This window comes from Lynx rufus, unplaced genomic scaffold (genome assembly GCF_022079265.1).
Source record: "Lynx rufus isolate CCGP_SWC_20201006 ecotype Redwood Valley unplaced genomic scaffold, mLynRuf1.p SCAF_2, whole genome shotgun sequence".
In the NCBI taxonomy this organism is placed as follows: Eukaryota; Metazoa; Chordata; class Mammalia; order Carnivora; family Felidae; genus Lynx; species Lynx rufus.
In genome coordinates this window covers 92,891,723-92,918,643 of record NW_025814834.1, presented here as the reverse complement: position 1 = coordinate 92,918,643, position 26,921 = coordinate 92,891,723, and the positions used below count along the sequence as shown (strand labels likewise).

Here is a 26,921-nt window from a genome sequence, read left to right as displayed (position 1 = left end):
CGCACACACACATACCTCTATGCCCAGCAAAAGGTATATCACTTTAATAGAAATAAATGAAACGGTTCTAAAGTAATGGCCATCTGCATGTCATCAATTCAAGAACAAATTTGAAATTATTTGGTTAAAATGAAATAGAGCCTCTTTAGCTGTGATAAAGGCAACACTGCATTGTTATTATTCTTACAACGATTTATAGAACAGAATGGAATTATAATGACATTTAGGGTAGTAGGCAGAGAGAATACACGTAAAGATTATTATAAAACTGAAGAGTATTTAAGCAAGAATTAATGTAAAATACCAAATGTATTCACCAAGTAGAGACAACATTTCATACAAATGATGTCCAAATGGTATTACTTGATTTGAGTGATGCTGGGTAGAACATCATTTCAAAAATGCATTCTACATAGGAACTCAGCACCCAAGAAGAATGGGTAGATCCTGTTATCCACCAAGCACAGGTTATTGTTGACTCAAGGTTTACTGTCATCCAAAGTTCCTTTTATCTTTTGCATAAAAGGCAGTGGTAAGTAGTTCTCCTTGCTCTCTCAACTCAGGGCTAATACAGTAACCTCTGGAGCAAAACTTCCTGGGTTTGAATCCTGTTCTGCAGCTTACTAGTTTTTTGACCTTAGACATCTGACTGAAACTCTACCTCATTTTCCTTATCCACAATATGGGAAATAATAGAATTTTCCTTGAGGGTTGTTATGATTCTTCACTATGTAAGTATTTAGAATAGTGCCTTGTATATGGTACCTGGTCAACAATTGTGTTGACATATAATCACACATTTTCAGATACCACATAGATAATTTATGAAAATATGAATTGTACAAATATTCAGTTAGTACTTAATGTGTATGAAATACCATGTTAAGGACAGAAGCCGAAGCCTGAAGGCTTAGAGAATACAGTGATTAGAACTTCCTAGTTTTCTTCAAAAGGTCTTCTCAGACCAAATTGGTTTACTACAAAATCAATAATATTCTGGTGGCCAGTAAGAGGTCTAGTCCACTGAAAGGTGAGTCACTCTTACTTGTCCCCAAACTTGAGGGCATCTGAGAATTATTCCTACCCAGGGCTTTCAAGTGAATTCTGTGTTGAAGTCATCACTTGCTTTCCATTTTATTATTATTATTATTATTATTATTATTATTATTATTATTATTTTAGAAAGGGAGGGGTGGAGGAGGAGAGAGAGAAAATCTTAAGCAGCTTAGCATGAAGCCCGAAGCTGGATGGCTCTCAGGACCTGAGCTGAAGTCACAGTCAGATGCTCTATGGACTGAGCCACCCAGGCACCCCCTAGTTTTCCCTTTTTCTTAACCTATAATTCTAGAATCTTTGGCATTGACTAAAAGACCCCATTTAAATAGGCTTAATAGCATTGGCTCAACCTATTCTTCTTCTGGTTCCCCCTGTTCCAGCCACTTTGGCTTTCTGTCAGTTCTTCAGACAGGTTTTGCTACTTTGCATCTCATGACTTCTTCACATGCCCTTTCTTCAGCATGAGACACTTTCTGTATATCCTGTCCGGCTGACTCCTTCAGATTTCTACTTAAAGGTCAGCTGCTCATGGAAATGTTCTCTGATTCCTTCCCAGACTGGCATATATCCCCATAACATGCTCTCAGAGAACCCTGGGTTTTGTTGTTGTTGTTGTTGTTGTTGTTTTTTATCACAAATACAATTACACAGTTAACTTTATAACAACAGTGGAAGGACATCATAGTCACAGATAACTATCCACACAATAGTACCTCATCAACAAAGAAGAGTAAGGACAGGAGTGAGTCCGGGAAAGAGCAAGAGAAAAACACAGACATTTACATTCTGTCCACTCTTCCCCTTCAACAGACTTATGACCTGATGCCCATAAGTGGCCTTAAAATGACATGGAGCCCTGCTCTTTCTTGGCTGTTCCCATTAACCAATTTTATTTTTTTATTAAATGAAATACCAGTATTTGAACATATTTTTCAAACATCATGCCTCCTTGACACAAGCCAACAACTTAATCTTGTACTCAGTTAAAAAAGAATTTGGCTCTAAACTGTAGGAAAATTATCCATGTTGAATTAATTGAGAGATACTCTGGAGATCTTGGGGTGGCACCTTCCTAAGGAATTTTCTAAGGTAATTTGGGTTGTGTGCAAATTTTTACCCTACCTGCTAATTTAGAACCTAACAAGAAAGATGCAACTCTATTTTTAATATTTCTAATCTTGGCCTAAAGTACAAGGTCTAAAAGGGCAGAAGCTACATCAATTTCATCACTGTATCCCTGGCACATAGGATGCCTGGATCATACTGGAGCTTAATAAATATTTGTTGAATTAATTAACATTCCACCAATGTTTATAGGATCAGTCTATTTGGGCAACAATATAGTTTGGAGTTAGAAAAACTAAAGAAGTAGAAGGCAGACAGAACTACAGAACCTTAATCATTATGCAGACTTTATAGACCCTGCATGCCCATAGGAACCTAAATTAAAATAGCAGAAAAACTGAGAGCCAGACATGACAAAGTTCAGTATATTTGAATGAAGACTTATGTATGGAAGGCAACATTCTTTTAATTCCCTTTCTAAGCCAGCCTGTAAACAAAAAGCTAACACCTTCCTTATCCTTTTAGGTCGAATGAGCCGGACTCGATTTATCATTATGCCAACTCAAGGAGAAGGACGGCCATGCCCCACAGAGCTTACCCAGCAGAAAACCTGCCCAGTGACGCCCTGCTACAGCTGGGTCCTCGGCAACTGGGCTGCATGCAAATTGGAGGTAGGTCATGTAATGATACTTAAAGAAATCTTCTTAGTATGCCTAAAGCATCTGTCTGGTCAACCTGTGTGCTGATGGAATAAATTTCACAGCACCAGGGGCCTGTACAATGTACTTTTATGCAATAGAGCACATGCAAAAATACAACCAAATGACTTAACCTCATGCCAAGTGTTGTCGCTAGGAAAATAGCCATTCATTAGTCACTGATTCTAAAAGGGTCATGGGACTTTCATTCTCTTAGGCATTCTCAAAAATACCATGTCATCTTCTTGGCTTATTGAAAATATCAAAGTATTATTTAATTAGGCAAAAGCCTGATGCTATGGCACAGCTTGCTGTGGACTGTATTTCTTAAAGACGTACTTTTAGGCTTAGACAAAATCTTGCATATGGGCAGAAAATCAAAAGTGTATGAAAGTTATATTTTAACATTATTACACGAACCAAGGTTACTACACTTTCCTCAATGATTACTTTTTTATTGACCTGAAATATAAATGCCTAGCAACATCATCATATATCACATACCCAGAGCTTTTGCTGGATCAGCAAAGATCTCCTACTGCATTTTCTCTCTGGTTTCTAATGTAAGAAAAAGCACATTGATTTTTTTTTATTCTCTTATTTTACTAGTTTTTCCTTCAGTTCATATTCCAAAGCACATTTTAATTAGGTAACAATAATTGTGATTAAGCATTAAGAAATCTGCCGAGTATTCTCATAGAGATGTTTAGTGTTCCTGTCAGGATGACATTGTCATGCAGCATTACTATCTTGCAGAAGTTAAATGCCCATGTATTTTAATAAGTCCCAGAGGAACAAAATTGTGTGGTACATTTGTTCAGTCTCCTTTTTACAGAAAATAAGATAATCATGCTCATTAATTCAATAGTAACCTAACATTACTGAATCTGAATACTTCGCCTACCAGTCTAAAATCGTCTTTCCTAAATCTTAAGCAATTTTTAAATGCTGCTTGGAATCACAATAAAAAATGGAAGGAGTAGTTTTCCTTATAATTGTAATAACTGTTGACAGAGTAGAGAAAGTAAACTCAAAGAATTCAGGAACCCATTGCAGGGCAATAGAGAAAAAAGTTAGGGGGGAGAGAAAGAAGGGTATAAGACTGAGAAAAACCCCATGCTCTAAGTCTTGCCAGGCATACAACTACTACTCTACCTTAACTGTTCTTTTTGTATCTTCCCTTTTGATCTCCTCAGGTATAAAGAGCTTTTTTTTAATATGCAAGTCTGCCAACTTGTCCCATGGGGATATTATGGGGGAAATGCCAAATGTACTCTTTCATTTTGCTCTCACATAACTGAGTTCTTGCCAGAACCACAGGAGCAAGAGTGGCGAGTTGTGAACATTTTCTGTAGAATTGCCAGTGAGGGTTGGGGATTGTAGCATCCTTTGGAGATACCCAGGCTTGGAGACCCTGGAGACCCTAGTAGCAGGAGTATCCAAAATTTTAGAGATGCTTCCATTTTCTAGACAAGGTTATTCTTGTTCACTGACACTTGCAGTCAGGAGGAAATGCTGCAGTTTAACTTAATTCAGGCAAAGCTCTCAAAAAACAAGTCTAGGTAGTGAATTGTTCTGGGGTGGGCACCTTACCGGAACAGGGCCAGTCAGCTTTCTTCCCTAAGAATTTGGAATAGTATTGGATCTGTTCAAAGATTGTGTATCCGGGTACTCTTGCTGCATTTTCCTGCCCTGTAGATAAAATAAGTAACTCTGAAGCAAACGCGAACAAAGAAGGTGCCACACAAAAAGAGGAGGCAAAAAAGAAAGGGAATCATGATGATATGAGTTGAATTTTGCCTGAGTTCAAGCTGCATTTCTGCTTTTTCTGAAGCCTGTGAACTCTTTGTGAGACAGATAATTCAGTATCTCTTTAGCGGGTTGCATTTTCTTAAATGTATATGTAAACAGAGTTTGCAATTACTGATTAAAATACATGTGGGCCTCTGCACACAAAGGCAGATCACGTCTCTCACAGCTGCACTTCTCCTTGTCCTGGCTACCCTTACCTGCCAAATAACAGGTTGGGCGCTCATTCACTGAGGGTGGTGGTGATGTCCAAGTGGCTGACTGCCATCCAATGGATCAAACCATCAGAGAAGCTATAACAGGGCACAGTGGATGTAGCAAAATGCCACTAACATAGAAAGAGATTAGCAAAAGGAAGTGTTTATCCTTAGGCTTCGCTTTTATTTTATTTTATTTTTTAGTGTTGTCTAGCTCTTTCTATCCAAATTCCTCAGTTGATAACATGTATCCACACATATGTTCATGAATCTGTTGTACGGACTCAGACTCCCAGAGTCTAACAGGCTTAATGTTGGCCAAGGTTCTGCCAGTTCCTAACTCTGCCATTTCTGCCAAATCTGTAAACTCTCCAAGTCTGCTTTTCTTACCTCTATCAGGAGAGTAGAAATAGTACCTGTTTTTTTCTGGGAGCTTTTGGTAGGAATTAGAGAGTTTATATACAGTGCATACCTTGGTACCTGACATAAATTAAGAGCTCAATAAATTGTAGTTGCTATTATAATTTTGATTAAGACTATGATTATGATTATTATCACCATCTGCCTCTCCACATCTGGAGAGTATACAAAACATCCATCAATGATGCGGACAGTGGAGAGTCAGCGAGAGAATCCTCACTTGTTGATATTCTTGCTCAAAGAAGCCTGGGTCTACTTTCAGTCCCTTAGTGTGGAAAGCTTCATGAATGACAGTGAGTGAATGCTTGCCTTATGAATGAAATTATCATTCTAATGCTGATTTCTCTTCATCTTACGGCTGCTGTTGTCAAAGATATAGGAGATTAAGGTTGAATATGGGTACATACTAGGAACACATTCTTGTTTGTCTTGGTTTTTAAAGGGATCCCTGATGTAGACTTGTTTCCTGTCACTTCTTCACACTCCCATCTCCTGGAATGTCAAACAAAACTCTAATCAACTGCATCTTCTGTTACCTGAGGTTTCAGAAGGCAAATTTCATACACTGCCAAGTCTTCAGAATCTTCTTTCCAAGTACTCTATAGCAAAACATACAGCTTAGACAATTCTGCAATGGATCCATCATCCAGAATGATAACTTATAAAAGAGAACCCTCTCCCCAAAAAGAAATTCAACTTACACTAGTTATTTTCCACTTTAGAGAGTAAACACTTATTACAGGATTTGCCTTAAATGAATCTACTGTGTCTGGACTTTGAACCTCTGCTTATCTCCCAAAAAATGCACTCAGGTCAAAATTAGGGTGCATTTATTTGAAAGCTTCACAATAGCCACAAAAATTATTATAGCAATTATGAAGTATTGATAAATCAGTTGTGTGAATTGCCATCTTAAACAATTGTTAATCCTTGTGAAAAAATCTCTAGAAGCAAAGGGGATACTACCCAATTTATGTGCCTATTCAGGTTTTTAAGCTTTAAATGGCTACAACTTGGACCTCCCCTAAGTTGTACCTTTTCTTTCTTGACAGTATGTCTTTAAATCATAATTTTCTTGTTATGTCAAGAATTTTTCTCAGCAGCCACTCTGTAACATCGTGTACCTCTAGCAGTCTGTCCACGACCTGCCCTTGGCATTCAGCAGTTGCTGCCACAGGGCCTTGACCTGATCGGTTCTCAGCTGGCCTTCCAGTCCCCAGACCTGTTCCATGCCCTGGCACACTGTCATGACTACTTTAGCTGACCACCTCATCCTCCTTTGCTTCTGCCACAAAAGCTCCAAAGCCTAAGAAAGGCCGTTTCTGGCCCCTGCAGGGGGCAGGGCATAAAAAGAACAAGAACCCCAGTTTCCCAGTGCAAAGCAGTTTTCACATTGTCACCTAATAACGGGTTAGTGGATTATAGCATGTGGTATCCCTGACTGCAGTAACAGAGGTGCAGAGGTGGGAGCTCTCTCTCTAGCTTTTTCTCTCTCCACCTCTCCCACCACATGAGCAGGAGTCATGAAAACTCCAGCTCTTACACTGACTTCTGGATTTTTTTGGAAATTGAGCAACACACCTTGGAAGTTTAGGGGAGTTAATACTGCCTGGGATTGCTTCCCTCCCCCATCTCGGATGGTATTGAGGCATGTTACCACATGGCCTGTTTGGAAGACATGGGTGAGCAAGAAACCAGCTGTGTTTACTTGTGAAGTTGAGGCCAGCTTGGTAACGTACTACCTTTTATTTGCTTTCCCTCTGTTCCTGCTCTAGTTCTTTACTCTCACTCTGCCATCCTAGGATCTCACCTCCTTAGCATAGAAGCTTTGCCTTAGGCTTTGTTTTCTAAGCTATTTATGGAAAAACAGAGCTACTGTCTAGAGTTATCCAAATATCCAGTGGACTTCCTTTTGAAGTATGAGCACTTGACAAAAACTGAGGTGAAAATACTGATGAGTATCTGCCAAAAATGTTATAGTAGGAAACTTTGCATCAGGCAGATGGTTAGGTCAAATAACCACAAAGAGCTTTCTAGTTCTAAGCTTCTGTTTCTGTGAGACATTGCACAAATTTTTTTTCTAATTGCCCAAAAAATCTGAGTGTGACTTGTATTAAATATCTTCAAAGAACATTATTTAACACAGAAGGCATGCTGGGAAAACAACTTCATGTGGCAAGAGAGAAAATCAGTGTTTTATTGAGAACTCCAACCTAATCCATATGAGAAAGTACTGAATTCCCTACAAAAGGAAAACCAGCAAAGTAAAAGAGAAATGTATGCCCTATGGCTGTACATACTCTCTTGGGGAGTGATTATGGATTAGGTTATTTTAATACATACACCTAGACAAATTTTGTATGTTTTTTTTTTTTCTTTTTCAATCCTGGCTGAGTTCCAAAATGAATCATCAGAGTCTGAGTACATACACTCCATGGAATAAATTTGCATTTCTACTTTAGCTTCTCTTTCAGCTCTAGGAGGATTACTTAGTGATACTTTATTGTCAACAATTGAAAGATAACTCCCAAGAGGAGGAACCTGTGGATTTTCTTGGGCAAGAGGTGGCAGGAGCCAAAAATACTGTGAGATGCTAATTGGGTAATTGTAACAGCATCCTTTCCTTTCTTAGGGTGGAGACTGTGGGGAAGGAGTCCAGATCCGCAGCTTTTCCTGTGTGGTCCACAATGGTTCAGTCTCTCACTCAGCTGTAAGTGTGGACGAGGCACTGTGTGGAGAAATGCCCTTTCAAGACACCATCCTGAAACAGCCATGTTCTGTGCCTTGCCCAGGTATGCGATTTTAAATGATTGGGAGGGACTTCCCTGGTGATTTTAATTTTTTTTTTTTTTTGGAGAACGTCTAATTAAAGTTGAAATTTCATATTAGCCACAATAAAAATGCAATAAAGTTATCACTTTATAATATCCTTACAGCTTCAATGGAGGCAGAGTAGGTAAGGGGCAAAAAAGCACTGGAGTTGGAAATTTAAGAACTAAGTTAAAATCTTTGTCACATCACTGGTGTTTACCAGAGACATAGAGTCTAGTGCTTTGAACCTAAGTTTGCTACATCTAGAAAATGTGTTAATAGTGCCTAACCTGACAGCATTGGCCATCACTCAAAACATGCTGACTGGATCTTTGATGACCCCATGAATGGTGGGGTGGTAGGAGCAAGTAATGCTATAGATTCATAAAAGCATTCTAAAAATGTGAAGGTCGTTGTTAGATACATAATATGCATGAGTTGATTTTAATCTTAATAACCAACCTAGCTTGTATGGCATAAGTTTAAGGTGCCTGAATATATCCACACATGTAAATACATACATATGCACATATATATACTTACAAATGTGTATGTTTAGATTATTATATATTCTTTAGACTCAAAAATACTCCACTTCAGAGACCAAATTGTTACCTTTATATAGTTTCCGTGGATGTCTATTTTATAATGTTAATGCTGCTCCTTGAAAACTGAATTACTATCATCTTTACATCTCCCTTTTAAAAAGTTTATTATCACTAGAAGACACATAGTGTTACCTACATAAAACTGCCACTACTTCATTTCAAATCATAGTAATCTAGTTTTCAGTACTTTCTTGCTAAACTAGATTAAACCATAAATTATTATTCTCAGTGTATTCTAAGTGGGAAATCGGTCAAGGTGGAATGTATAGTACCTAGAACCTGCCTGTATCACTGTGCCATCACCACAAATCTCACTGTGAACCCTGTCCATGTTTCCAAGTGCCAGTGTTCATGTTATTTTCCTTGCTCTGTACTGCACAATCATCCAGGAGACTGCCACTTAGCGGAATGGTCAGAGTGGAGCACGTGTGAATTAACCTGCATCAATGGAAGAAGCTTTGAGACAATGGGCCGCCAATCTAGGTCAAGGACATTTATAGTTCAGTCTTTTGAGAACCAAGACAGCTGCCCCCAGCAGGTTCTAGAAACACGCCCTTGTACAGGTACCAAGAGCACTTTTCAGTTCTCAGCCTTGATTGAGCAACACTTGTTCTATTTGTATGTGAGGTGTAATAGAACCGCTGTTATCATATTTACTTGCAGGAGGCAAATGTTATCACTACACATGGAAAGCAAGTCTTTGGAACAATAATGAACGAACTGTATGGTGCCAACGTTCAGATGGCATTAATGTCACAGGTATTCCTGCCTAAGATTTGTGTGGGCACTTCAAAAAGATCTGAGTGTTGGTGTTTGTGAGAAGAATTAGCTTACACATTATAAGCAAGAGAAGACTGGGCAGTTGACCTTAGATGATCTTCATAGCAAATTGTCATGAAACCTTATTTTGTTTTAAATTTTGAGTTGAGGTATATATACTTGGCATATAATGTTAAATTAACTTTGGGTGTACAACATAGTGACCCAACAATTATATACATTACGAAATGCCCACCATAAGAATATTATATTATTGACTACATTCCCTATGCTGCATTTTGCTTCCCCGTGACTTATTTTATAACTAGAAATTTGTACTACTTAATCCTCTTCACCCATTTCACCCAACACTGTCCCCCTCCTTGACCTTTGGCAACTACCAGTTTGTTCTCTGTATTTATATAAGTCTGGTTCTTTCTTTATTGTTGTTGTTTGTTCATTTGTTTTTTAGATTTTATATAAAGTGAAATAAGAGGGTATTTGTCTTTTCCTGTCTGGCTTATTTCACTTAGCATAATACCCTCCAGGTCTGTCCATGTGGTTGCAAATGACAAGATCTCATTCTTATGGCTGAGTAATAAAACTTTGCATCTTAGAATGCAAACAATTCTATTTGAAGACCAGTAATATATATGACAAGGCACACTATAAAATTTCCTTAAATAGCATGTTCTGAGACAAAGGCTAAAAAAGGGTTTAAAACACTGGTCTGTAAAGTTTTAAATCATGTTATCTTCTCAGTAAAAAGTTTTTGAGGACATCTCTCAACATATCCTATTCTTGCACTGCTATCCTAACATTTTATGAAACACATACAAAAGTTGAAATTAAAAGAGTGGAAAAAGATAAAATATATTTGTTAATGGTGCAAAAAACTTTTTGCTCTAGGTTATAGATCTCCGTGTCACGCACTAGAAACTTGGTTTTGGATATTTTGCTAGTCATTATTATTTAATATCTAAATATACACTGAGAAAAGGCTTCCTCATTCATGACAGTGGATAGCATTTGAATGTACAAACGATCTCAATTTTGAGTTTTTTTAATGGCTTATCAGAGAAAATTGTCATTGTTTTTACTTGCTCCTGTGGCTGACAGAGCTTATTGAACCAGTGAGAGAAGTTCTGTTCTTCTGTAGGAATTGAAGAATCATCACCTCTGCCTTTGTCCTGTTTGCCTATTTTGGCATTGTGTAGTCCCTTTAATCCATTGCTTATACCTACAATAATTTTAAGCTACTTGCCCATTCTGTAAGTTATTGTTGAAACTAAATACACTGTAAATCTACTTAACCAGGAACACAGAAAGTAGCATCTTCTGCAGCATGCTGAGAGTTAACTGGTGAGGGTTACACTATCAAATTCTCTGCACCTAGTATTTGGTGCATGGTGGACAACATAGGGCCATCCAATGAGCAGCTCAGGTTACGAGTATCAGCTGTTAAGTATTAGAGCTTAATATTTTTTAACTTAAACATTGTATGAACTCTACAAAGTCTTGAATTTTCTTCCCAATTCCCTAGAGATTTGGTACTCCTGGGGTGCAGACACTACTCTTTGGAGATCACTGGTTTAAAGAGTGTAAACAGTCCTCCAACCACTATTGGTAGCAATAGGTCCATGTGGTTATTGCCACTAATGCCCAGATTATCCATTTCACCCATAGGTACTAATTCTGGATTGTAGAATTTTTTTGGTTTTGGGTTTTTTTCCCCCCCTGTGGGAACAGTAACAGTGGGAATGTAGCCGCATCATTCCCAGGGAAAACATAGATCTGTTTTCTATACCACCTTTGGCTGAAAGCTTTTCGCCAGCTACCCATTCATAAACTATAATTGGGTGACAAGCAAAATCTAGAATCTCTAAATGAAACCAGTATTATATAAATACAATTTAAATACTGCCCTCATAATATGTCAAATTCTTAGCTTAGTACCTTGAATCCAGAAAGGCATGACTAATATGTAAATGATTTTCAGATTGTAGGGACATTATTCCATCCATTTACTCAAAAATATTTAATGAACACCTGTAAGTACTGTGTCATATGTATGACTGCCTCTCCTGGAGCTTATACATTTGCTTTTAAAAATGTGTAAAGCTTCATTTTTATGATCGTGTGTGTGTGTTCCAGTTGAGATACATTTAAAACTGTTACCAAAGTGTTTGCTATTGTCGTCCATGAATCCATCAGTGGCATTCTTTTCACATTTGGTTGTTGCCAGTTGGCTTATTGCCTAGTTAGGGTATTCAGGAGCAGGAGAAAAATATACATAGAATGAGTCTTTGAGCAGATCTATTTTCTGCTCCAGAACTTACATTGAAATTTCATCAGTTCTTTTCCTGATCCCTGCACGCAGATGTTACCCTCAAGCAGAGCTGTATGATAGAATGACAATGCCAATGAGCAGGTGTAAAAACTACTGTGACCATCTTGTTACCAGAGCCTCCCCTCTTGAACAATTCTTCCTGGAGTAATCTATAAAATACGGCTGGACCATATGTCAAGCAAATGGATATGAAAAAAATACTGTTATAGTGTGGCCATTGCCAGAGAGGAAAGAGGAAAAAAAAAAAATTAATGTTTACCATAGGAAAGTCCACAAGTGATGGTGGGTTTTTTGTTTTTTTGTAGGAGGCTGCTCCCCTCAGGCCCGTCCCGCTGCCATTCGGCAGTGTAATCCAGCCTGCAGGAAACCTTTCTCCTACTGTACCCAGGTGAGTCCGGTGCGGGAGCCTTCTACAGTTAATTGCTGTCTTATGCATATGCTAGTGGGTGTTTTCCAGGGGGCTCCAGCCCCAGCAGCAGTTCCGTGTGCTCACGGTACCATCTAGAGGAGTTTGCAGGAATAAATGCAGGTATTAAGGATTTTTCTTTGTAGGGCCATGTCTTATGGAGAACAGTCTTTTTCTGTAACTCTGACTATAGCCAAATCTACCTTTCAGATGTCTGGTTTATATTATCTCTGCTTACCGATAAATGTTCTTTGTGGATTTATTCTTTATTTCTTAAACTTTCATCTAGCCAAACTATTTTGAAGGATATAAATGTTTATATTTGCTAATTATTTAGTAAAAGTTGAATGTTTGCCTATGAAGAATGTATGTGCACCTGCACACTTTTTTTTAAAGCAGAAATCTTTCCCTCTCTTCTCCCATTTACTCCTCAGGAATTAATGCAAAATGTGCAATGTATTCTGTTTTCTGATCAATGGCACTCACAGTGTGCAGTGCATATATAAAGTTATGTTATGTTCCCTAAAGAAATAGTTTTCTTATTATGTGTTCTTTCCCAAAAATGATCTGGTTAAAAATAATTCAAGCACTCAATCCTATTTTATGGATCTTTTACTTTTAAAGTAGGTTAATTCTTTACCACAGAAAAGCAAATACCTATGCTTACAGAGGAGAAAAGGGGTCAGCAACAACTTCATATGCTAATGAGATTTGCAAAATAGAAGCTGTGGCTTTCCACCAACTATCTGGATACCCTCTTTAATAAAACAAATACCTTTTACATTGAACCTTTGGCATATGTGATTGGTTACAACTTTTTACTTAGACTAATTGAGATTACCTCAATTGTCATAACTAGTTCTCTCCATTGAACACCATGTAATATCTTCAAACGAAATGTTGTAATAATTGTCATTATAAGAATGCTGCCTGTTCACTAAACAATGGGCAGTGATTAATTCTACCATACTTTTCTGATCTTGGCCTTTTGTACAAGATTGAGGTGCCCTCTTTAGTTGGAGTGTCTATTGCTCCTTAAAATCATGTGTTCAGTTAACAATTGATGACCCAAATATATCCATCCTTCTGAATCACCCAGACCTGAGTGGCTATGTGAGGCTAGGGGCCTGTTCAAATAATGCCATATCAACAGTTTCAGGTGAGGAGCTCTAACAGCAAAGTCATACAGATTCATAATTTTATGCTTAACTTGTTCTATTCTTCTCTATCGTCTTTTTATTTGAGGGAAGAGGGAAGAACGATTATTTTCAGTTTCACTCCTAGAGACAGAACAAAATCCTTGTTCGTTATGCCTCATCATAGCCAGCATCTTGGAGAGATTTATTGTATATGAAAATGACCAGAAATTCACAAATATGAAGAACACATTGACATGGTGCCGACTAGGAATGTGATGTATTGTGACACTCAGGTTACTACAAGGAAGCATATGGGACATCTGGTGAAGTCTTTTTTTTTTTTTTTTTTTCCCCTACTTAGGCTGCTCTCCTTGAGTGCAGAACCAAGCTTCCAAGCAGAAAGGTAGTTCAGACTAGTTAGTGATCAAGGGTACAAGGGACGAGCAGCATTCAGTAGCTGGTGCAGCAACAGACATCAAACAGCACAAAGTACATAATCTGTGTTGCTTTACTTCTCAGCATCAAGGGCAGCAGGTTTGAGTGAGTGGGCAGGAATCTGAAAGAGTTGGGGGAAGAGTGGAAGATAATTTGATTAAGTGTGCCTCAAATATCTCTGTGAGAGAGAAAAAAGGATGGAATCAATGCCGTCTGTTGTGATTTCTTATAGGGGAGGCGTAAGAATTGTAAACCCGCAGAAAAATCTGATGCTGTATTCAAGGGTTGACTTTGGAATTCAGAAAGATGAACTGTTTGGCTTTTCATCTCTTTGGCAACTCTGTTGCTGAAAAACCCCAAACTGCCATAACATATCATGCACGTATTAAGTGATTCCAACATTTAAATTCTTCTTTTTCATCACTGTGTAACCGTAAAACTATTCTGTATTCCATAGGGTGGCGTCTGTGGCTGTGAAAAGGGCTATACAGAGATAATGAGATCAAATGGTTTCTTGGATTACTGCATGAAAGTACCAGGCTCAGAGGATAAAAAAGCTGATGTGAAAAACCTTGCTGGGAAAAACAGACCTGTGAATTCAAAAATACATGATATTTTTAAAGGATGGTCACTTCAACCCCTTGATCCAGGTACATTTAAGACGTAAGAAATACACATTTTTCACATGGGGGTGGGGTTCATGTTGTAACCACTGCTTATGACAGAAAGAATGGAGGGAAGGAAGAGACTGAAGAGGTGATGTGGTCGAATTCAAGGTTTCTTAACTTTGCCATATAAGATGTAGTCCCTTTAAATGTAAAATGTTCTCATGGATGGTTTAAGATAAATCTGTTTCAACCCCAGTGTAAAAGATACTGAATTAAGTTCTCAAAATATTAACATTTAAAATTATCTTTCAATTGTAAGTTACCTCTGCAAGAGAGAATGCCTTTTAACTGGAGTTTTCTGTATATAATTCAAATTAAAAGCAAAAATTGCCATAGATCAAGAATGTGTAGGGGCCCCTGGGTGGCTCAGTCGGTTGAGCGTCCGACTTGGGCTCAGGTCACGATCTCACAGTCTGTGGGTTCGAGCCCCGCGTCAGGCTCTGTGCTGACAGCTCAGAGCCTGGAGCCTGTTTCCAATCCTGTGTCTCCCTCTCTCTCTGCCCCTTCCCCAGTCTCACTTTGTCTCACTCTGTCTCTCAAAAATAAATAAATATTAAAAAAAAAAAAAGAATGTGTAGATACCTTAGGAAATGTCTAGGGACCCTATCTAGTTTGAGTAACACTAGTGGAATAGTAAAGAGCCTTAATTTCACAGACAGACATACCTTGGCATCATGGCTCAGAATGTACCCATTTTGTGATTCAGCGTAGTGTCTTTTAATTGATTTTATAAGTGAGTACACAGGTCCATAAGCACCTGCCTTACAGGATTGTTGTTCTACCACCATGCTGGACCTGCAGGGCTTAGGAATTGGTGGTGATTCAGGATAGGAACGAACATTTATTCGACGCTTTCTGTTTACCCTATCATTCTGTGCTGGTTATACGGAGTGAACGATCTCATGAAATTGCAAAAACCTAATGAGATGCTATCATCCCCCATTTTTGAGATTCGGAGTCTGAAACAATGAAAATGAATTTGACCAAGGTCATACCACCAGTAAGTGATAGTAATATTTGAAAGGCAGGTCAGTAAGGCCTTTCATAGATAGCATTTGTTTCAGCTCCCCACTTATGAAGTATGCAGAAAACAAAAGCATGATTCTTGGTGCTTATCATACATACCTTTCCTAGGAAACAAAATGCTACTAATGACTAAGCCAAGTGGCCTAACAGGGCATGGAGAAGAAAGAGGCAGGCAAAGCTCAAGCAAAATATACCCTGGGAATTTCCCCCACAGAACCTAGGCACCTGCATATCAAAAGTGCCTCAATGACGTGCTTAAGTGAAGAAAAAAACAGAAACTAGATCTAGTAGGAGAAATCAGATGTACACTCTTCAACCCACTATTCAGGATGACCACAGTATCTTATTCATTTTTGATCTCCCTGTATGTCTGGGCATGCTATAGGTTTTAAAAACATTTCATTCGTTTTGTGACTGAATTAGCAGTAGCTTTAAATTTGAAGGAAGCAGGATATAAAATGTAGCCAGGCTCACCCATTGCCTGAACACCCTACTTCAGGAAGAGAATTAGGGTGAGGTTCTAGAGAAATGAATGCTCAAATCCACACGTGGGGTCCTTAGCCTTTGGGAGCTAATTAAAATATCAGTAATAGCATGGATGTCTACATACATCTGTGTGTCTCTGTTTTTCTCTTGATAGTGTAAGTTGGAGCAACCTCAAGAAAGTCGTTTAGACAATATGTATCATACAATTTGACCTAAGAGTTCTTTGCTAGGAACCCATCATACAACTATATATATGTTTACTAAATAATATTTGTTATGACTGCTTGTTGTATAAAAAGATGAGTGGAGGAGTGCCTGGGTGGCCCAGTTGGTTAAGCGGCCGACTTTGGCTCAGGCCATGGTCTCATGGTTTGTGGGTTCTAGCCCTGCATCAGGCTCTGTGCTGACAGCTCAGAGCCTGGAGCCTGTTTCGGATTCTGTCTCCCTCTCTCTCAAAAATAATAAACATTAACAAAAAAAAAAAAAAAAAAAAAAAAAGAATGGAAATAACCTAAATGTTGATAAGCAGAATATGGAAAAACAAAATATAATACACTTATACATCTCCTATTAAAGAGAATGAGACCTGCTTTTAAGATCTAGCATGGAAAACTGCATGCATGCTCTGCTGCTATATTTGCATATACAAAGGAAACTAAAATGATTCACAAGGAAACAGATAGCAGTGGTCGCTGCTGGGTTGGGAATTGAGAGAGAGCATCAGGGAGACTTATTTTTCACTACATATCTTTTTTCAATAGTTTGAAGTTTGATCCTATCCATTATATTATTATAAAAAGTTATATTCTTTTTTTAAGTAACATGGACCACATCCTTCTACACTGGGGATTTAAAAGTACTGGACCCTCCCAGTACTTCAGTTCTAGGAGGTTTAGCAGTAAAAAGATGAAAGGTACTTTATCACTCAGGGAAGACTTTTTTTTTTTTTTTCTTTCTTCCAATGTAAAAAACACAGAATAGGGGATTGCATCATTAGTGTTTCAAAGAGATCTGAATCAAAGCTTTGTTAAAAGTTTTATGACCATAGAAAAATATCATTACTACATTGAAACCTCATTCTAAAAACCTGACTGAGGCTTTAAAGTGTCTTATAAGCAAAAACTGTAATGGGTAGTGATAATATAATTGAACGTAATTGTGATTTTATTCCAAACAGTTGTTGTTTACAATAGATTTTGATAGTTGTTCATCCCATAGAAGCCTTTCAAGTAAAATGCCAATAAGTTTTTTGGACCTGCAGTTAATTACATTCACGTAGTATAATGAATCTTCTGTGTGCATCTATCTTTCAGAAAGGAATGCAGTTCCTTGGGGATGCTCAGGCATCTCTCTCAGACCAGTTAACCATGCTCACATAAGCAGAAAATAGAAAAACATATATACACTCAAGTTATACATATTAAAAATCACAAAATAGATCAGACTATTGGGTTCTATTTTTCTTAACTGTAGCAGATATGGCATCAAAATAATAAGCAAATATTCACATGTATGGTTATAATTTGACATAATTTGGTGAATTTATCATTAGCTTATTTGGGCATATAGTTTTTGTTCATTCAACATCATTCAAGAAGCAAAGTCCCCAAAAGTGGTGAGAGTAATTTTCTTTGCATGTAGGATTGCCTCGTAATTTTTTTGGTTCTGTTTATGTTGTCAAAATGTATTGTGATACTTTTGTGTTAAATGTATAAGACTATATAAACATACAAAATTAAAATAGTCTGAATTCTTTTGCATGCTAACCTTATTTAATCTCTCTCTTAAACAGATGGCCGAGTAAAAATCTGGGTTTATGGCATTTCAGGTGGCGGTTTTCTTATCATGATTTTCCTAGTATTTACTTCCTACCTTCTTTGGTAAGTACTAACTAGCAAAACGTTTATATTCCATATTCTTATAGGTGACATATTATGCTAAAAGGCCATTGGCTATTGTAATTGGACTCCTGAACCCACAAATAATTATCAACAGTAGAATATAACTTTTTTATTTGGTTTTCAAATAATATCAGAAGATGTAAATCATTATAAGGAAATTTCCATTTTAGTATTTTGATTTAGACTTTTTTTGATTAAATAAACATTAAAAATTTTTAATTTTTGAGAGGCAGAGAGAGGGAGACACAAAACCTGAAGCAGGCTCCAGGCTCTGAGCTGTCAGCACAGAACCCAACATGGGGCTCGAACTCACAGACTGCAAGATCATGATCTGAGCTGAAGTCAGACACCCAACCGACTGAGCCACCCAGGCACCCCTGATTTAGACTATCTTTCAGTGTTGACTGTACGTTGGCATCTCTTGGCACCTCCTGGGAATTGATACTTGGTTGCAGCCTCAGAGATTCTGACTTAATTAATCTTGCATGTGGCCAGGTCATCTGGATGTTTAAAAGCACTCCAGGTAATTCTGAAATGCAGCCAAGGCTAAGAGTCATTACTCCAGATAGTTCTAATATGACCTATCTTGACCAGTGGGTTCAATCAGCCTGTTTAGTACATTTTACTTTTGTTTTTTATTTATTTTTAATCTTTATTTTTGAGACAAAGACAGAGTGTGAGTGGGGGAGGGGCAGAGACAGAGGGAAACACAGAATCCAAAACAGGCTCCAGGCTCTGAGCTGTCAGCAAAAAGCCCGACACGGGGCTAGAACTCATGAACTGCGAAATCATGACCTGAGCCCAAGTCGGACACTTAACCAACTGAACCACCCAGGTGCCCCTTTAGTACATTTTAATAGAGGCCAGGTTTTATCCACATTGACCAGATAGTAGAGAAAATATGACAGCCAATTTCAGGAACCCCATTTTCTAAGTGACTTGTTCCTGAAAATTTAGTTGATGAGTTGTTCTTGAGACCAGACGGATGTAAATACATTTGAATGTTTTCAAGTGTGTTGACAATATTTTATTAGCTTCCAAAGCAAAATTTCCAAAGGATCTTTTTATTTTCATGAGAGCAAATGTTACCTTGCTTTTTTCTCCAAATTGAGATATTTATATTCATCACCTATTAAACTATTTCCTTGAGAATTTTTACCCAAGTTTTAATCTCGATTCAAATCCAACCATTGTATATTTAGTCTCAAATTCTGTTTCCAAGGTTACACAGGTTTTTAAATCTTTGCTCTGGATCAGTGAAAGTTAGTGAAGAAAATAAGATGACTTTAATTCTTTCTGCCACCTATAGTGCTACAAATTGAATCTCTAGAAATTGGATTTCTATCCAACTAATGTGTCCATAGTGCTGTAGTAAAAAGTAACACCTTCGGTTAGTCCTTCAACCTATAATCAAATGATTTGACCAATTTTTATGTCTCAATTGATAAATTTTGTATGTATTCCTAGATGGAGTCTTAATGAACAAGTGTGAAGTTGAAAGTCTTATATGAGGTTCAGAGTGATAGGATGCATTCATCACTAGAAAAGATTAGAAAGGGAGGAAAAGGTCTTATATTGTAACAAAGGACATGAAGGTTTGACAGATGAGAAGCTCCTCTGAAAGTAATGACCCAACACAGTGTAAGAGAATCAGAAAATCTGTTCTGTAAAAGCTGGGATGTGTTCTAGTTGTTAATTCCAAATCCTATCGTTCCCGCTTTCCTGGAATATCTAAGAGATTGAAAATCAACAGTAAGTCATTAAATTTGCTTTTTTGCATTTCTCCATTCCTTCAGGAATAAATATTTATTGAGGCCCTTTCTGAATGACCCTAAGCTCTGGGGATTAATTAGGTACATCACTGAATTCTGGAAACAGTTTTCTAGCGAATTTTTTAAAGATCAATATAATCCCCCTTACATTTTAGTGACCAAATTACATAAATATTTATGTACAGTATTTTGTACATCTATTTGTTTCATCTTCAATGCTTGGCCTTAATCACCTCCCACTAGGTATAGCACAATAGCTCCATACTTGGACTTAATGCAAATAATCCTTTCTGCTATCTACAGCAAAATTAGTCTTTCTAAAATTTAGCCAAATGATCAGCCTCTCTCCTACTTAGACACCAGCAGTGACTTTCCATTGACAACAAAAGGAAAGTCATGTTCTGGCTGCCTAGCTAGCCTTCCATAATTTCAGCCTGAACAATCATTCCAAGTACATCTATTTCCCTATGCCTTGGACAGTCCCGTGTGTGTATTTTTCTCATCGAAGAAATTTTTTTAAAAAATTACCTCCTTAATAAACTCTTTATTTTGATAAAATGGTAAATTATCTACTGTAATATTTAACCAATATGCTTATTTCTGCATTCGTACCCATAATCCTATATTATATATTCATTATAATATACTCATTTTCTGTACTTTCATAGTTCATAGGAAAGTTTGTATCCATCTTTCAGATCACTTTGTAATTACTGTTATCTCTCTTCCCACAGTCAGTTTCAGTTTCTCAAGTTTACCATTTTCATTTCTATCCAAGTTGTTTGAGATACCGCTGTTTCAGAAGTTTTCTCCTAAGACCCCATGTACCCTTTCAAATGTATTAGGGAAATTTGCCTTTTCATTTTCACTGTGCATGTTCAATTTTGACGCCATTTTTTTTTATTATTATAAAGGTAAGCTCTTCATTATATGGAAAACTTATATAAGGGTTCAATATAAGCCTACAACTTCTTTCTGAAGGATAATGTTTTTGGGAGAAGTAACCTTATATTCGGATGCTTACGGTGGTACCTTCTAGTTTTGCAAGGAGTCGGCTGCTTCCAAGGTTTCCTCCTTAAGTCCCGTTTATCTAGAATGCATTTTCACCATTGGCTATTGACATGCTATTAGTTCTTCCCAGTAAACCTCAAATGCCAACATTTTCCCAGTCTGGAATAACATGTCCATGCTTCCTCTTCTCTGGCATTTACTCTATGCTGTGATTGTAGTTACTTCTATAAATCTCTTACTCCTCTACCATCCAAAGTAGAATAAGTGGATGATTAAATGAGTGGTAAGTAAACACACACACACAACCAAACCTAGGTGTTTTACATAGATTGTCTTTTCCAGTCCTCACAATAATCTAATGTGTTATTGCTATTATCATGCCCATTTTAAAGACAGAGCAAGTTTTTCTGAGGTCATCAACCTGATAAAATCACTTCTAGGTATCCCTAGGCACAGAGCTTGCGTTCTTTCCACTGGTCTTCTGGTCTGCAATTTCTTTCTCTTCAGTAATCCTAAAAACTCTTTAGATTCAATGTAGTGTCTCCAGCTTTCATATTTTTTAGATGTTCTTTGTTTCCCAAGTAAGCTATAGACTTGGGAACAGACCTCTTGATATCAAAACCCACACCATTTACTGTTACATATGAGCTGCCTAAAGAGTCCAAATAGATACTTTCACGGCATTTACTTCTATTAAATAGGTTGCACAGGAGTTAGAGGATGACAGTTTTGGTGATGTTATATTTTCTCCCCAAAATAAAAGGCTTAGGACAAGAGAACTGCTATAATATGCCAGGCCTTAGGTGTATACTTTAGATGAAAGCAATTTATAATAAAACTTAGAAGCGCTTTTGAGAAAATATAGAAAAATAGTCTTCTTAAGGACCGCTTCGTTCAGATACAACCCTTTGTACATCTGCCATTAGTGTTCGAAGTTTTTGAAATATTACTGATGCCCTGCTCCCCTGGCAGTAAAGATCCATGAGGCAATTGAGTCAAGATGAGCTCTGGGTGAGCTTGTAGTTAATGTAGACATAGTACCAGAAAATTGCTGCAGATAACTACCGCATATCCATCCTGCCCTGCCCAGTGCCATTCAGTAAATGGGCCCCCATTCTGCCCAAGTTTGAGAGTAGTGTCCCCAATTCCAGAGGCCCTGCCCTTAGGAATGGCTGCCTAAACCAAAGACAGTTCCGGCTTTCATCAAGCTATTTAAGCTCTTCTGCCCTGGGGCTGGAATTCATTGGTACTGTTGAGTACCAGCAATTTGCCTTCAAGTCTGTAATCAGTTTGTTTTCCTGGTTTACTGGTTTTAGCCTTTGCTAAAATTCAAATGATCATGAAAGAGGTCACTTTAAATGTGTGTCATTTGGGGCAGTGGGTTAAGTGTGTCTGACTTTGGCTCAGGTCATGATCTCCCAGTTCGTGAGTTCAAGCCCTATGTTCGGCGCTGTGCTGACAGCTCAGAGCCTGCCTCAGATTCTATGTCTCCCTCTCTGCCCCTCCCTTGCTTCCTCTCTCTCTCTCAAAAATAAATATTAAAAAAAAAATTTTTTTTTTAATAAAAAAAAGGAAAAAATAAATAAATGTGTGTCTTTCAAAGATCTCTTACAGCCAGAGTCGCATAATAGTTTTATCTCTGTGCCAAACCTGAAAGTGACGGTGGCTGTCACCAGTGCTCTATTAGGAAGAGTTACGAGGCTCCACCTCAGTCCGACAGGGAAGAACAGTGTGATGGATTAGAGATCCATCCTGGGTATGGGATGAGTGGCGGTGGCCTATTTGCCAAGCAACGGCAGGTCCTGATTTAGTGTGAGTGAGGTGGTCACACCTTTCCTGAGACCAGAGTGGAGGAGAAAATATATTTTTAGAAAAAGAATTAAGGGAAAAAGGAAAAGGAGCAGGGCCTCTAAAGCCAAGTCCCCAAGTTGGTGGCTTTGCTGAGGACAACCCTGCTACATATCCCCTCCCCTCAGGGTTTTTTTTTTAACTCACCAGGAAGGTTTCGAAAGCCACAGCTACCCAGCACAGTATCACCTTACTCGGTTTACCAACATTTAACAACATTTAAACTCTAAAATTTCTCAGGTCGCACACATTCATAGTTACGATATTAGTATCAATTGAGAGGTTACACAATCATAATAAAACATCGCCTTCATCCAAATGATCCCCAGCACACCCCATGGCCCACAAGGATTTAAGGGCTATGTACTAGAAAACCCCTCTTTTTTCCCAGTGGTTGATACAATGTTCATAATTCCTTATGTGGAAACTCAGCTCCTATTTTGAGCACAATATGGGCCCAAAAAACAGCTGACCACGCTTCGGTGTCTTCCTGGCAATGTTGACATAAAGATCCAGCCATCTCTACCCCTCTTCCCCACTCCCCAGGATTCAGCTTTTGCACCCATCACCCTTCACAAATGCAAATTAAGAATGGATAACCAAAAACTATTTGGAAGCACCTCCATATCTTCCCTCTTCTTCCCTTCCCCCTCAAAAGGCAAGAGATAGAGGATGAGCAAGACCCCAACTGTCATTTCAGATGAATTATCTTGTATTAGGACAACCTCCACTATAACCAAACCTCCACCACAGTGGATGCACAAGCTGTTCCTTCCAAGTTGTCCTCAACTGTCATTTGTGGGATTTCTTAGCACTTTTAAATGCTACAGATTAGCATGCTCTGGACCTCATTTCAAGCTGGGTCCATTCTCTATGCAAGAGTCTGGGCCAAACAATAGAACTAGAGCCACTGGAATATACTTCTATATTAAAGTTACATTGAATATTATTCTAATAATGACAAAATGAATACGCTTTTGAGAAGCAGGAAACTGGAGGCTTCCCATGACAGAGGATGCTAGAGCAGGTTCCTTCCTCTCCTCAGTTTCCCTAGTTCAAGGTATCTCTGTGTAGCCCGTGCCCAGCCTCACCTCATAACCCACTGAGCACCCACTGCACCCCAGCTGCCAGGCAGGAACACAGATCCCATCTGTGGTTTTCCTTCTAATGATTTTTTTTTAAGTTTTTTAACATTTATTTTTTAGGGGCAGAGAGGGAGACACAGAATCCGAAGCAGGCTCCAGGCTCTGAGCTGTCAGCACAGAGACCAATGCAGGGCTAGAACTTATGAGACGTGAAATCATGACTTGAGCTGAAGCCGGACGCTTAAGTCACTGAGCCACCAACGTGCCCCGTTGTAGTGATTTAAAAATTTTTTTCATTTCTTGTTTTTGCTTCATTATTGAAGCAAAAAAATAATTTTAGAACTTGAGCATTTAAACTAGGTGATTCTCCCTAAAACCATTTTAATTCTATCAAGCACACGCACATGTGTATGTATGTGTGCAGTAAAATTCACGTAATACAGAATTCTCCATTTTAAGTCAGACACAAAAGCCACATATAGAATGGTTCCATCTGGATGAAGTATTCAAAATAGGCAAACCCCTAAGGTGCAGAAGTTTAAGTGGTTGCCAGGGGCTTGAGTGTGGGAGAAATAGGAAGACTACTTATGTGAGTATAGAGTTTCTCTTTGGGTGATGAAAATGTTCACCTTATCTGGAACTAGATAAGATGATGGTTACACAACATTGTGCCACCGAACTGTACACATTAAAATGTGTTTCTAATTTAAGTTCAAAGTATGAAAATTCCCATGTACACACCAAAATGTTTCTACCAAGTGCCAAGTTAATGACATGGATACAGAGGAAGTGCACTGAAGAGGTTTATGGCCTGGGCCTATGTGTTAGATGTGCTTAGTTTTCAGGCTCGGCCACTTGGTGACTTGAGGGAAGGTAAGTGACCTTTCTAGTCCTTCTCTGTAATAAAAAAAAAAAAATTAATGCTTCCCCTCTCTTAGGGTTGTTCTGGGATTTATCGAGATGTAAAATGTTCAGCACAGGGCTTGGCAGTTAGTATATTTCCAATTAATAATAGATGCTATTTGGGGCACCTCAGTCCATTAAAATCTGACCGGCTCAGGTCATGATCTTGCAGCTCATGAGTTCGAGCCCCGCATCAGGCTCTGTGCTGACAGCTCAGAGCCTGGAGCCTGCTTTGGATTCTGTGTCTCCCTCTCTCTCTCTGCCTCTCCCCTGCTTCTGCTCTCTCTCTCTCTCTCAAAAATAAACATTAATAAAAATAAAAGATGCTATTAAAATAAACTTGGAGACAAGGAAAGAATTGCCTCCCTGCTAGTAAGGACAACCCCCAAGACCTGGGCAATGAAGGCATGAGAATGCAAAAGTACTGAGAAAGGAAGACAGGCCTTATGGTAGAGGTGGGGCACCATGTGGCCAAATTCAAACTATTAACAGTCATCAACGAAAGTTGAGTTTCACCCATACTAAGACTCAGAGTGTAATGCAGGTTGTTTTGCCCCAGATCTGGGCCATCACTGTGTGATTTACCAAGGTTAGTCAACCTCAGCTTCTCTGAGAAGGAAGAGCAACCCTCCCTGACCTGGCAAAGTTGTCAACCTGCGGTAAAACAGAGACCAGGTGTGAGCGGCTCTGCAGAATCAGAGAAAGTGTCCTGACAGACTGTGGTTACATGGCATCTAAATGTCAGGCTTCAGGCAAGAGCAGAAGTGTGTTTACTTAAAAACGAGACCAGGGTAAGGCACAGAAACCTGGCTGCTCCAGCTGCTCATGTTAAACATCTCTGATGTGCATGCGGGTCACAGTAGCTTAGGAATTAGTGAACAGCAGATGTTGGCATTACTGAGTATAAAACAAGAACAAGAAAAGTAGCCCTCTACCACGTTCACTGGTTCCACGAAACCATTTTTAAGATTTAGAAAAAATGACAACTTCTCCTTAAAATAGGGGTAAAGTATTCAAAAAACAAAGCCACAGGTTCAGAGTGCTCAATCTTTTGTCATTTAGCTGCTTGAATTTCTATACCTCACAATAGTTTTTGGCAGATCAAACAGAACTCTGTGAACCATTTTTATCTGAGGAATTCTTTTCTCTTTGCAGCAAGAAGCCAAAACCACATCAAAGCACACCTCCCCAACAGAAGCCTCTGACCTTAGCCTACGATGGAGACTTAGACATGTAACCTGAAAAAGAAATCCAAATGTAGACATCAACTGCCTTAACCGCTTTCTCTTTTGTAGCTCTCAGACTTCTCAGTTTTTTGAGGAATCTCATGATGTGATACATTGGGCAGAATGCAAATATTGCGAAAGTAATATTGCCTCAACTTCATTTGGACATGAAGTCAAGGATTATTAGGTCTGCCATTTTGCTTTCAAGTTGTTTGTGGGTGTGTGTTTAATTTTTTGATTCTCCCAAGGGTCCTGAAAAACCCTTCTCTTCCTGTTTGGAAATGGGAAGAAGAAAACATGATGGAATTCCCACAGACTCCCATAAACTTTATCTTCAGCAGCATGATGACAATCTGGAGGAAAGTCGAATCAAGGCGTTTACTGTAAATGACGAGCCTGACACTGCTTTGTTACGCACTATATTAGTGCAAGTCTTTATTCTTCCCATACTTCAACACTGAGTTTTCTAGAGTTTACATTGGTTCAAAGACTTTCAAATTGGATTGCCTATTTTCATGAACACAGAGAGAATGGCTTACCATTTCAGAAATTCTCTGAGTTTTTACCTTTAAATATTGTACTTTGTTTTGTAGCCAGGGGATGATGGCACTTCACGGATTGCATTTGTTGAGGTGGTGGGGGGGGAGTGGAGTGGGTGTAATTGCTGGTTTAGATGAAAGCTAGGTGGTTTCTGAATGAAATATGTATTGTGTGTTAGGTGGTTATATTGGAGAATGAGGCAGATTATTTGATTACTGAAACTGTATTTTAACAGAAACTTAGCCATGTAGATATAGTACTATGCCATACACAGTTGTAATTCAGTTTAATGACGACAAACTCTGCTTTTGTAATTTCAATTTTCTTATCTGAATATTTATAAATTCTTCTTTTGAATTTAATTATCTGACCTCATTTAATATACATCGAACACCAATCCTGTTTGTAGCAAGTCTTGCTTTTATAAGGTTTCAATAATATCTAAACACATTAAAAGGCTGAAACCATTTTATGAAGATAATTGTTTGTAATTGTAGATGTTGAGAGTAAGAAGGTGCCATCTTGTGGTATTGACTTGTATTTATAACAAATAAAGTGCTCAAGAGACTGAGATGTTACCTATTCTAAATTTATTCACTTATGAAATACCTTTGGCTTTGACAAAAACAGTTTTACTGACAGCTTCCCTGTGTCACTGTTGTAGGGGTTGACAGCTGAAATCACTGACAGAGGAAAGGATTC

At 38.3% G+C, this 26,921-nt stretch overlaps 1 protein-coding gene across 1 annotated transcript in view; it reads left to right on the top strand.

The window, feature by feature from the left end:
• Positions 1 to 25,690, top strand: part of THSD7B (thrombospondin type 1 domain containing 7B) — a 749,444-nt gene extending 723,754 nt beyond the window's left edge. Inside the window, exons 20-27 of the mRNA XM_047085714.1 lie at positions 2,647 to 2,792; positions 7,878 to 8,037; positions 9,054 to 9,227; positions 9,328 to 9,423; positions 12,079 to 12,161; positions 14,211 to 14,403; positions 17,726 to 17,813; positions 25,609 to 25,690. Of these exons, the coding sequence (XP_046941670.1) occupies positions 2,647 to 2,792; positions 7,878 to 8,037; positions 9,054 to 9,227; positions 9,328 to 9,423; positions 12,079 to 12,161; positions 14,211 to 14,403; positions 17,726 to 17,813; positions 25,609 to 25,690 (1,022 nt within the window). The remainder of the gene's footprint in view (positions 1 to 2,646; positions 2,793 to 7,877; positions 8,038 to 9,053; positions 9,228 to 9,327; positions 9,424 to 12,078; positions 12,162 to 14,210; positions 14,404 to 17,725; positions 17,814 to 25,608) is intronic.
• Positions 25,691 to 26,921: the final 1,231 nt, after the last annotated feature.